General features: G+C 36.1%; 1 protein-coding gene across 1 annotated transcript in view; it reads left to right on the plus strand.

Moving 5' to 3' along the window:
• The window catches only part of ITGB8 (integrin subunit beta 8), a 49,456-nt gene that overhangs the window by 19,091 nt on the left and 17,197 nt on the right, over nt 1–13,168 (plus strand). The window contains exons 3-6 of the mRNA XM_030445802.1: nt 628–802; nt 3,412–3,658; nt 5,407–5,572; nt 8,330–8,488. Of these exons, the coding sequence (XP_030301662.1) occupies nt 628–802; nt 3,412–3,658; nt 5,407–5,572; nt 8,330–8,488 (747 nt within the window). The remainder of the gene's footprint in view (nt 1–627; nt 803–3,411; nt 3,659–5,406; nt 5,573–8,329; nt 8,489–13,168) is intronic.

Raw genomic sequence — 13,168 nt, forward strand, 5'->3', positions numbered from 1 at the left:
TGTTGTTACAGGGGCTTTTTCATGATGGTGATATCTTAGACTTTACAGTCTTGTACTACATAGTTTTCCTCTTTCTGAGGATTGAAGTGATACAGTCCAGCTGGTCTTTGGATTTGGCATAGGGTATGGGGTAAAACTTAAGCATCCGTGATAGAAAAATTCATCTGACTTCTGCTGTAACTTTTAAATATCAGCCTAAGTAACATTTCCTGTGTATTCCTCTGAAACCTAAACTGTTTTGATGTTGTGTGAATGACACTTGTTTGGTATAACTAACTCATAGCATAACAAAAAACTTATTTTGGAGAAATAATGACAGTGCATAGTTTCCTTTTTCTCCAAAGTAATTTTGTTCTGATTGTGCAAGATCCTTTTTCTCATATAAAAGTTTTGTCCTTTGTAGAAAGAAGTCATTGTGGTAATTAGGTTTAACTTATAATTTAAATATTTTGTCATTGCCCTCATCAAAAACATATGGCTTCCATGAAATTGTTCTACAATTTTGCAACTATAGTAGCATATTTTATTGTTTCAAAGACTGCTATTTAGTTTTTCTCTTTCCTTTGAAGATATTAGTTGTTTTTTTCAGCTCAGACTGTTTTGTACTTTTTGTCTCTTATAAAACAGGATTTCATGGCCGACGCAGCACAGAAGGGACGCTGTGACACTGTTTTCAACTTAATGAAAAGAGGCTGCCAATCAGATTTTGTAGAAAACCCCAGAGTTCATGTCACAATACCCAGTGACCGTGAAACAAATACACAAGTGACACCAGGAAAAGTTTTAGTCCAACTGCGTCCAGGTTGGGTTGTCTCTTAACACATTGATGTTATGGTCAATTTAAACTAAATGCAAATATTCTGTGAAGAAGCAGCTGGAATAATTATTTTGAAGGCTGCTGCTGTAACATTATATTGTAGAACTATGATGCTGCTGCTTCCATATTCAAGTATGGTCTTCAGCAAGATGTGTTTCTGTCAAACATGGCTGGAGGTCAGAATAATGCAAGTAATAAGTCGAAAAGGGACTTTAGGTAGACTTTTCTGTTGTGGTTTCCTAATTCTTCTTCTTTAGCTGCTTACACAAATTGTTTTCCCTTGCATGTGTATAAACTGTATTTCTTACTGAAAGTGAATTGGGTTAGAATTTTCTAAATTCATAATTGGATAAATGTCTGGATTATTTTGTTACTTTTAAGTACATTGACTAGACAACTATGAAGACACCAAATACAATATATAAGGGAGGACTGATTCCTAAAGGACACTTAGGTATTTACTGCCTTTTTAAATTTATAAAATGTGTGAAAACTGGCTCTAATAGAATCAACAAGTCTCTATGGATCTGAGATTTTCTAGTATATCTCTATTTGCCCTCAGCTGAACTTGATTTAAAGCAATGTATGCTCTCTGTCTCTAAAAGAGCTGTAATCAACAGAAGTGTAAGATCCTATAAAAGGATGCAGGGTAATTTTCATATAATGAAATTAAACTTTTTTTTTTTAAATGATAGTTGGAGGAAGAAATATGTCATTTAAGAAGGATCAGTCTTTTGTAGAAAAGCATGAAGTGAATAGGAAAAGTCTCAGTTATAGTATCTTGCTGATCTTTACTCTATAAAAGGTATTTTTTGTCAATTACAAGGGAAATAGGAAGGGTCTGCATGAGTGTAAAGCAAAACTCTTGTTTTCCATCTTTATAATAATAAAACTAAGAAAGTAAGTTCAGCACTTTCTTTCCTTTCCTGACTTTCCTTCCAAAGAAATGACTGATACTTTGCTTTGCAACTGAGCTAGCTCTAGAAGTCTCTGTAGCTGTATTTATTTCCAATGGCATACTGGATTAATAGAAAACACTCAGCTTTCTAAAATTTGGCTTATGTAATCTTTGTGCCAGCAAATAGGGGAAATAATTTTGGGGTTCCTTATGCTTTGCTGAAACTCTTGCATCAGAGTGGCAGAAGACAGAAATTCCAAGGATTCCAGAGAAGTAAATCTTGATCTATAGACATCCTGTTCATATTTTATTCCCCAGGGAAATATACAGATATACAGCTATAGTTTTGCCTCAAAACAGAAATTTGATATAGTATAATCCTGCAAAGATGTTTTTGTTTTGATACCAGGGTTTTTTGGTCACTATATACCAAACTGTCAGGATTTATGGGGGAAAAAATAAAAGCTGTGCTCATCTGCTCACTATATGCAAACTGGAGACCTGCAAAGATCATTTAAAACAACAATTTGATTTACATTGGCAAAGAGGAAATGAATAAGTTACAGATTACTAAAAATTTTACTTTTTCCACATAAGACCCAAGAGGGACAAATCCTGAAATTTTCATGTGGATTATGTTCAAAGATCTTTAGAAGAAAAGACTTTGCATGTTTAGTTTCTCTGGGTCAGATCTTTGTTGCATATGCTTTAATTATGCTATCTGTCAATGTCATATGCACTAGGAAATGTCATGAATAGGTAAATCATATTTCAGGTATTTTTTGGTTTTTTAGTGAATCTGTTTCTGAATGATTTTTGGTTCTATTGAAAATCTGCATAATTCTTCTACAATGTCTCCCTTCCTCCTCTTCTTTGCTGTACCTGTATTGCATAATACTGAATTACTGAAGTTGTACATTACTCTGCTTACATTGCCCATACTCCAGTCACTTTGCTCTTTTTGCTGGCATTGCAGAATATTATGCAAGCAAAATGTAGGAACTATTTTTAGCAGCTTCCAAAGCATTCAGTTTTTTATAAGGCATGAGACTGTTATACGGTTACACAGGAGAGACAGACATTTCTCATCCTGAAATAAGAGTCTGGTTTTGTATACACTAAAAGATGGCTTTTTTAACATTAAAACCTCTTTTTAAATATTTCGATGCTACTGAGTTTTCTCAATGGATTTTTGGTTGCAGATTGGCATAAACTTAAAGCATAATTTAACTTCTCACACAGTGCTTTATTTATGGCTCGAGGTTTTTTGAGTTGTGGATTCATGGCAAACCAGTTGCAGGATACACTTACATAGTTACAAGGGTCAACCCTGAAGTGACTGACCACAATTTGTATGCAAATCTGTGTCCTTTTTGTCATAACTGCTTTTTGGTATAATGCCAAAGGGATTGCATAACCAGGAATTTAAAAGAAAATCTGGAGAAGTCAGATTTTTACAATTACAAATTGCACAGTGCTCCCATAAGATTTAAAAAAAAAACAAACCAAAATGTTCTACAAAGAGCCCCTTTATGACTTCAAAGTTTGGATTACTTTTGGGAGGTTTTCTTGTTTGGTTGGTTTTGGTTTTGGTGACACAAACAACTTTGTGCTGAAATTGCTGCATAAATAAATGTGTTTTTAAGAGTGTCAATTCAAAAATAGTAAATAAACTTATTTGTTTCCTTTGAATCAGGCAGTGAAGCAAACTTTATGTTAAAAGTTCATCCTCTAGAGAAATACCCTGTGGATCTTTATTACTTAGTTGATGTTTCAGCCTCTATGCACAACAATATAGAAAAACTAAATTCCGTTGGATTTGCTTTATCTAAAAAGATGACGAATATTTCTCTCGATTTTCGACTTGGATTTGGATCCTATGTGGATAAAACTGTGTCACCCTATATTAGCATTCATCCAGGTAGAATCCATAACCAATGCAGGTAAGTAGTCTTTATATATTTACTTTAACATCAAGAATTTATTTGATTACACAAATATGCATTACACATATTTATTTTTAAGGCTCTTTAAAATCTTTGTTTCATTATATCTTGGTTCACCAGCAAAGTTCTTGGCTGCCAGTTATTATACAATGATTACTTCTGAAGTACCTAGTGAGTGATTTCAGGAAAACTGTTTCTCTAGCAGCATAATGTGCAGTATTTTTTTTAGCAAAACAAAGCACGCAACATGCTGCTTTGATATAGCTGAATAGGTTTTGCATTAAATTTTGTTGTCCACTACTGTCTTCTTAGTTACATATTGCCTAGGTTCATCACAAAACTTTGTACTTCTTCACCTAGGACTTCTTTGCTCCTGAATAGCCATTTATTCATTTACTTTTCATAAAATTATCTTTTTTTGTTGTGCTGCAGTTTCTTTGGCTCATTTAATGAACAAAAGCAATCTTCTGATCTAACTCCCCAGTTGTAGCATGAAATAACTCCCATTTTAAATTAGAAAGGTGTTCTGTCTTACATTTCTTTTTTGATGCCATGTCTTCACCTACATGAAGTGAGGTATCACTTCCAAAACTTTCTGGAGAACAAGATTATTTATAATCACTTCAGGTCTATATAAACTGTAATATTTGGAGACGTGCATATTAACTATTCACACCTTCTTGCTCATTATTATCTTTCCTGGGAAAATATCCAAAGATCCAGAGCTCTGTGAAGTCCATAAGTATATTTTTAATTTCAGTGCTTTTTTAAATTGGGCACTAATAGTGAGAATCACTAGATACATATGCTTTTGTCTGAAGTAACCCTTTTTACTGTTTTTGTAGTCAGTGGAGATCAGTTAGCACTGCCAGGACACAATTAATTTTGTCTACAAGTCTGCAGAGGTAGAAATCCTTACAATACCAGTTTCTCTTTGTTGACTGTAAATTGAGTTGAGGGCAGGCATGTCATAGTTTAGATGCCTACACCATATGCAATGGAAGGTGAGATGAAAACTGCTCAGCAGTTCTGAATAAGATGAGCACCTCAGCTTGCACCATAAATTCTACTGCCCTATAGGGGTCTCAGAGCAACTACCTGTACAAGTGGTATGACAGTACCTTACTTATGTCAAACTTCATCCTTTGTCTCCTCATATATATAAGTTCAAAAATTATCATTTACAACTAAGATGATACAGTAAATGGAATTTCCTATAACTGTCACTAATCTCAACATTGGTTTTATATACATTCATATAATAATAGTGGTTATAAGAACTTGGATTTTATTTTAGTTTTGATCGAGCAGCCTGTGTATTGAGCTATTAAAAGATCTTAGTGGTGCAGTGAAATAGCCCTTCCTCAGGATAATGAAAGCAAAGATGTACTGCTCCATAGAGGTTCCAACAGGGCTTATATACTCTCAGATCATACTATTGCTCACATCATGTTCCTGCTTATTCTGTACAGCAACTTTACATATGTTACTAAATGAGCTGAATTATACCATATACTTTTCCATAAAATACAAAAAAATCCGTTGCTCACTGTAAATTCAAACTAATCCCCCCTGAACTTAGTCTCTCTTGAAATTGTTTTTTTTTTCTGTAAATATCTTTCATTGTGCATATATACATCTTCATTAGCAACAGGATTTTATGGCTTCATAGGAAATATTTGCATTTCCTTCAAAGGGAAGATGTGGAGTGTGTCAGACTTTTGTTTTGTTTTGTTTTTGTACAGTGATTATAATTTAGATTGTATGCCTCCTCATGGTTATATTCACGTGCTATCCCTCACTGACAATATAGCAGAATTCAGAAATGCAGTGAATAAACAAAAGATTTCTGGGAATATTGACACACCTGAAGGGGGTTTTGATGCAATGCTCCAAGCAGCTGTGTGCCAGGTAAGGAGCTTATTAACAAAAGGCATGGAGATGCACAGATACAGATATAGATATATAGATGTAGATTGTATAGATATTGATATAGATGATATAAATATGGATATATTGAATATAGATATAAACACATATGTATTGGTACAACAGTGCTCAGTGTTCCTTAATTAAAAATGTCAGTTCTAGGACTGATAATAGGTCTTCTTTCTTTTCCATTATATTCCTTTTAGCTATACATTTCTTTTTCTTACTGAAACTGATAAGAAGAGTGTAAGGAAATATTTTTCTGTGTTGGTTAATGATGTTCAATTGGGCAATGATGGACAATGAAAGAAACTACCCCTTGCTTGAACAGGCATAAGTATTAATCTCAGCCAATTACAGAATTTGTTTGAAAATTTTTTAAAGAACTCCTTGTGTTCCCAAGCAAAGACACATACTATTTGACATTTCTTCTACTTAAGAATGTACTTGAAAACTGAAGGATCAGTTACATATCTGCTTATATAGATAAGGAAAACAAATTCACTTCCATGTCGTCTTTTAAATAATTTAAAAGCAGTACAAATCAACTAAAAATTAACTTCTGTATACTGATAAAATTTCATCACATATTGGCCACGCAGAAAAGAATGGAAAAGGTCTGCATCAGTAGTACCCAAGCTGTAATAATTGAATAATTTGTTTGCTCTAAAGGACTCTTTTGCATGTTGTGTTTTGTTTTGATTTTCTGTGCATAGTAGTGCAATAGAAATTTTAAAAGTTGGCTGATTCTTGGGTTGTGTAACATTCATTCTGGTGTTTTTAAGGAAAGTGATTCAAGCCCTGTCCAAATAAAAGGCTTTATGTGTTTCTGATCTCTTGGGGTGATGTCGGGACTATCCTTTTATCTTGTCCATCTTCACATTCTCTTTTGGAATACTAGAATGAATCAAGCCCAAAAAGGAATCCAAACTTTGTTAAAAATTTATATTTTGGCACTGGCTTTCTTTTATTCATTTTATTCTGATGAGCTGTAAAACAGATAAATAAAAGCCACTCTTCACAGGCACTGTGATCACAGCTGTTATAAAAAAATTATTCTGAAGCTTTGGAAAAATTCCTTAAAATCAGTGTTTCTCATTGGACACATTCCACACTTATGACATCTGAGCTCTAGAATAATATATGCTTCCAAAAACAATAGAATGGAAACATTCATGAGAATGAGGAGGCTTTCCTGCTAACTAACTGAATTGTGAACCAAAATGGATGAGAACAATATGCAATTCATAACTACCATCGTGAACTATAATTCGTATTAATGTGCACTCATTTTGTCTACAATAGAACTTTATAACTTGCTGCATCTTGCTTTAACAAATACATCCCTGTTGCAGCTACTAGCAGGTTAGGACGTGAAGCTTCTTTAAAATTTTTGTTAATGTTTTGTACGTAGGTAGGAATCTTGAAGTGACAAATGGTGGACTCTTAGGAAATGATGGACTCAGGAGCAAAAAGTTTCTACGGTGCTGGAGGAGAACTGGAGATTATTTAAGATATAACGTGTTTATAAATAAAACTTTAAAATACCCTTCTTTGGGGGAATACTGTCTAGGATTGTCTGAGAGAGACTGATGCCTAGCGTGTTAGCTGGAAAAGACACCACTCCTCTGTACTTATTATCCCCACTGTTTTGAGATACTATATCCCCATTCAGAGCTAGCAGGGACTGAGCATGAAAAGGAAGCTAAATCCCTCTTTGCAAAGCAAAGAAAGGAAAAGTAGAGAATAAGTTGTGAAGCCTGGCTGAATACATGATCTGTGTTGCAGATACATGTTTCACATGAGATGAAAGATACTTGGCAGTGTTAATGCAGTTCATAGTGATGAGACAGCATTGTAGGGAGGAGGAGCAAGAAAAGAGTACAAGAGGAGGAAAGATGGAATTAGTGAAGAAGAAAATGGAGTAATTGAGAGGGGGAATAATGAAAAAGAATATGAGATGATCCATGTGTGCCTCTGAAGTTTGACTTAAATCACCTGTTTGTTCCTTGCAGGGAAATAAATGTTACGGAAATACAAATTGGCACCTAACATAGTTTGGATGTAAGCTTGCCATGCTACCTCCTTGACAGCACTGAATCCCTAAATACCTTAAACTCAGCCTTGCAGATGCCACTGTGCTGCTAATCCTTTTAAATGGTGGATAGGTGTAATATTTTGCTGCATAATATGGACTTTCTCAATTTCCAGGTGCATGAAGACACTCAAACTTTAGTTCACTGGTTGATCATATGCTAATGTCTCTTCTGGAAAGATGTGAAAGAAAAGGAAATTATAGAATGATAAGAATATGAAGTAAATTAATATAAAGTAAAAATAGAGAGGACACCAAGGATCAATATAAATGAATGTTGGTTGTAAAGCTTTCTGGATCCCAGAAAATTACACAAATGTTATGCATTTACTTTTGTGTGTAATAGTGAGACACATGATGTGGGAGTTGCTACCCAAGCCCACTATATAGTGCATAACTTTTATATATGTTAGAGAGATCTTTTTTAAAAAAGCAAAGTGGTAAGTAGGTCTCTGACTCACAGTAGTAGTTTTCAGATGTAGGACATGATATATGTTGCCTCACAAAATGCTTTAAATATCCAGGTTTAAAGTCAGTGCTGCTAAGCAGTGGAGTAGCTGAAACTAGTCTTTCACATTCATGCTGTTCAGTATTTTGGAAAATAAATCATGGCTTTCTTACACTTAATTTTGTTTTCTTTTTAGAGCCATATTGGATGGCGTAAAGAAGCAAAGCGACTGCTTCTTGTAATGACAGATCAAACTTCTCATCTGGCCCTTGACAGTAAATTAGCAGGGATTGTAATTCCCCATGATGGAAACTGTCATTTGAAAGATAATGTGTACATCAAAGCTACGAGTATGGTAAGGTATATGTCATATGTTTGCCTTCAGAGAAGTGGTGTAAGACTGCATAAATGAAGTTTTTTAGATTGCTGCCAAAACATTGCTTTTCAATTCACTTACTAGAATTGTATTTTCCCAGGTAGGCATGATGTGAAATGGTGAATCCATCACTGGGAACTATTGACATTGTTTTTGTCTGGGATAAAGCATTTTGGAGTCTGAGAAACAGGGGAGGAGAATATGTCACTGGGTTTGGTGTGAGTTTTTATTACCATTTTGTAATGTTTCTGCTAATGAGACAAAGGTAGTAGTCATGCTTTACAGTCCAAACAGGCATAGCTGCACTGATTGAAAAGGCTTGGTAAAGCAGAAGATGTACAAGAGCAATGGCCTAATTGCAAGAGCTGTGATGGCTTAGAAAATATTCATGTGCCACAGAGCTTTGTTGTGCTATTGTAGCATTAAAACCATGTGAATATCACAATATAAAATGGGATGTGGTAATACTTACCTGTGCAAAAAGTTGCATCAAATCCCCTGTAGCAAAATAATATGCCTTCAGAAGATATTTTTAGCTTTCAAAATAATTTCTTCAAGAATACAGAAAGTAGTAGCCAGGAGTAGCCAGGCATTTTTCCCCTAAAATATGTAGTTTTAAATTGCTTTATCTATTTCCTAAAATAAACATTAATCATTTATTTAAGAAACATGAATTTCTAATTACTTGCCATGTAATCACCAGGAAAAAGAAATATGAACTGAAGTATAACCAGAGCCCATTGCAGCTTTATTCTCAATGCTAACTGCACTTAGTTCAAGTATATGGCTTGTGTTCAGCCAGCAACTTGTCAGTGAAGTCAGGGGACCTCTGGGTGAGTCAGGCTGGACCTGAATTCAACTCCAGCAACTGGTGTTTAAAAGGATGGCAGGGCAGCAGGAAGCAGATGCTGGGTGGTGTGTGATCATGGAATTTCTGGGAATTGGTGGGTGTCCAGGACCTTGCTGAGTGGAGGAGGGAGTTGAGTGTGTGTGAACGGGAAAGTTGCTTGGCTTTCTGATTATCTGATGTTCTTGCATTTGTATGCTCCCTCTCTCACCTCTTGGATATCCCCTCAGAGATATCAGGATTATTATTATTTCCCTCTAGCCAGTCTGTTCACTTTCAGTATTTCTGCAGTGTCCCTGGGATCAAATTAACCCCTTCCTTTAATCTACTTAGAGCAAATAATCCCAAAACTTTCCTTTCCCAAAACAGAGCAAATTTGCAAACTATGATATCCCTCTCTATATTTTTCTTTCTTTTCTTTTTTTTTTCCTTTTTTTTGTTTGTTTTGTTTTGTTTTTTTAATTTCAGTTCTATAAATGAGAGGAAATTTGCTCTGTTTATTAATATTTGCTGAGGGTACAAATTTTATTCTGGTGCTTGTGATTCCTTTGGTAGCAAAGATAACATCACCTTCAGGAAAAACAAAACAAACAAACCCAACAAACAAACCCACAAAACAACCCAAAACAAAACAAAACAAAACTATAATTATTTTCTGTCCAACTTCTGTTTCAGCTGGAAAACCTCATGGACTAGTTAAGTACTTTTGAAGGAACTATGGCAGACTGATGGCTAACTGTAAAAGCTGTTTTCTGGATTTTAGGCAGGAAGCTCATGCTTCTACTGTCCCAGAGACAGAAAAAGAAATTTCCATGATTGATGCTAGTGATGCCTTTTGTGAAATGAGGTAGTCTTTTTAGCCACCCAGATGAAGTGACCTTGAAAGCTGCTTAGATCTGTGGGGGCATATTTTGTCTCATATGTTTTCTGGCTGCATCTTTTTCAGCCACAGGCCAGATGTAATAAAGGGCATGCATTTAGTAATAGAAAATGGGTTGGAAGTCTTTCTAGTATTAGATATTTTCTAGAGTAGGCTTGACATGGTATCACAATAATGTCTCTTAGGTGTATTGGTTTCCAGCTCTTTTTGTCTTATCAGTAGTATGTACCTGTGGTTATTTTAGCCAAAGAGATCCATAAAAATTTTTCAAATGAACAAGTGAAAACAGGAGGGAGAAATAGGCTATCTGATACTTAAATCAAATATCATGAAAGGCTGTCAGCTTTTAAAAATATGAAACATTTTTTTTGCTTTTATTTCCTTATCAATGCAATTCTGTTGTGCTGTGCTACATGAAAGGGCCCTCTGTAAACAAATTGTTTTCCTACTTTGATTCTTACCTTCTGATTGTCTCCAGAAGATTGCATTTTAGTGTATTTTATTCTTTCCATGTGCCATTTAAGAGGACTTATCTGTATTTGGGTAAGCTTAACCTTTGCATCAGAAATGTTTCCAGTTAGCTACTTTTCTGCATGTTTCTTTCTAACTTTTGCTAAGCAGCCACACACAGGTCATGAAAAGAACACAAGACAGGAAATAATTCTAGTCCATTTTAATTAGATGTGTTCTTGTTTAACTCCCTTTCTGAAATACTTAAGATCTGTATTAGTTATCTTCTCAGCTTAACACAGTAGGTTAAAAATAATAAAATTAATTATGTAATTGAAACAAGAATGATGATCTAAAATGAAAGTAAGCCTGCCTGGGCACTATGCCTGGAAAGAGATAAGATTAAAGTACATGAAGATTTTAACAGCAAGCAAAGTGAGGATCCATGAGTGTCCAGTAGTTCCTTATGTCACCTCTTTACTGACTTAAAATGAAAAAGATAGTGTGGGTCTGTTGATGGTTTTCCTTTTAAAGTCTCTTCTAATAAAAAGAATTTTTTTTCTTTCTAATCTGAAGACTTTAATATACAACTAACCAAGAGGGACACTCTGCTGGGGTAGAGCTGACAAGGAGGTGAAAGGATGAAAGTTCAGCTCTACCTGTAAGCAGACTGGGTAGTCTGGTGATCCAGCCCCTGCAAGGCTTTCATGCCTATACATGTTTTCTTTTGACTTCAGTAAGCTTCATCTGAATAATTTTTTTTTCATGAGGACTTGGAAACCAATTTCTCATTCTACTGATCCCAGAATTTTGCCATTAGTTGCAGAGATGTTGAGAGCCACGTCGCTGGTATTCAGACATGTCTCATGTCACATGTTGAGTAGGAGATTGACTTATGCAACCATCTCATGATCCCTCAGCACTACCCCTATCTGTCACACATTTTATGCACAGGAGGTGTTTACAGAACACCTGACTTCTGTCACCCATGTCCCGAAACCACTTGGATGTCAGTGGTCTGCCAGACAGTTTCATGTGGGCAGTGGAGTTGTGCAGCAAAATGGAGACCCCACCACTCTGGTCTGAGGTCATGTAGAAGGTAGGAGGCTGTGGTGCTGTGTTGCAGTACATTGAGAGTGGCAAGAAGGGCACTGCTGATGCAGCTCACATACAGCTGTGCTGTGTGGTAGGGATGCATGCTCACCTTCCAGAAGGAGCTGGAAGAAGGCCTATTTATTGCTGTTTACCTACCTTTCAGTACTTATTTAACAGAATATAATCTCTTACCAAAGGCTAGAACAGTTGAAAGAGGCGTGAACCCTGGCTAAGATCAAACTGCAGGAAAAAACTCCCTTGTTCTTCCTATACAAAGCTCTTTATTTGTTTTCCATGATGGCGAATGGATTTTGGACCCTTGCAGAACTTTGTCTCAGTTACCTTGGCATACAGATTACTGTTAGGAAAGCAGCTAACTGAGTGCCTTGAGTAACAAGTGGCACTCAGGAGAAATGAGGTGTGCAGGGCCACAGAATGTTTTTGTGCAAGAGGGACAATATGGGGCAGATGGTGGAAAATATCAGAAAGAGAAAGACAGCAGAAGTATATGGAGGAAAGAGGTTGAAAGCAAGAAGTGGATGTGTCCAGATTAAATCTCTGTAAGGGGAAACACAGGCCAAGGCCCCAGTCACATTTCTATGTTTATTCATGAGTTTAAAAGCTTTGAAGCATTCACAGATGTATGGCAATAGGCAGTAGCTTTCAGATAGATTTTCAGAGTACTGGAGTGGGAAGGATCTGTCATAGCCCAGTGGTACAAAGCCCACTGGGACCACACAGACACTCCTGTGCTTGCCCAGATCTTGGATGAAGTGATAGCAGTGCAGCTCTTGTTCTCAAATCCATGTCAGATCTCTCAGTGAGAAGTGTCACTGGTACAGGACATGCCATTGTAGGTACTGCACCATGTAGAGCAATATCATTACTGGGGAGAGACATGAAATTTATGCTACCTTCTTCAAGCACAAACATGGCTAAGAAAATATGATCATCATGGTGAGGACTGGAGGCATCAATCCTATGGCAGGTCTTGAACATACAGAGATGGAAAAAGCTGTCAGCCAGAAGTTATGGACAGAACTTTAACACTGCTAGAACCTGATTCATGGCTGCATTTAGGTGATGTGTCTGATCACTGATGCCAAAATATACTTCTGAGAAACTGAGTTTTACTTAATTGCTTTGCTGTTCCACAAAGCACCCTTCATCTCAGTGCCCTCATGTTGTATTTTCTCCCTGATTATTGCACAAGAACCCACCTATCATTTGCAAGAATACTCTTATTCTTCTAGACAGACCACAGAAAATGTTTTAACCACCAGACTCAAACCAGCACAAATGGTACTGTGTGAGTTAGTCCTTCCACTGTGCAGCACCACTGCATAGATAACAATAAGCCTGTCACAGCCTGGATGATGCTTTGATT

Source organism: Calypte anna, chromosome 2 (genome assembly GCF_003957555.1).
Source record: "Calypte anna isolate BGI_N300 chromosome 2, bCalAnn1_v1.p, whole genome shotgun sequence".
Classification (NCBI taxonomy): Eukaryota; Metazoa; Chordata; class Aves; order Apodiformes; family Trochilidae; genus Calypte; species Calypte anna.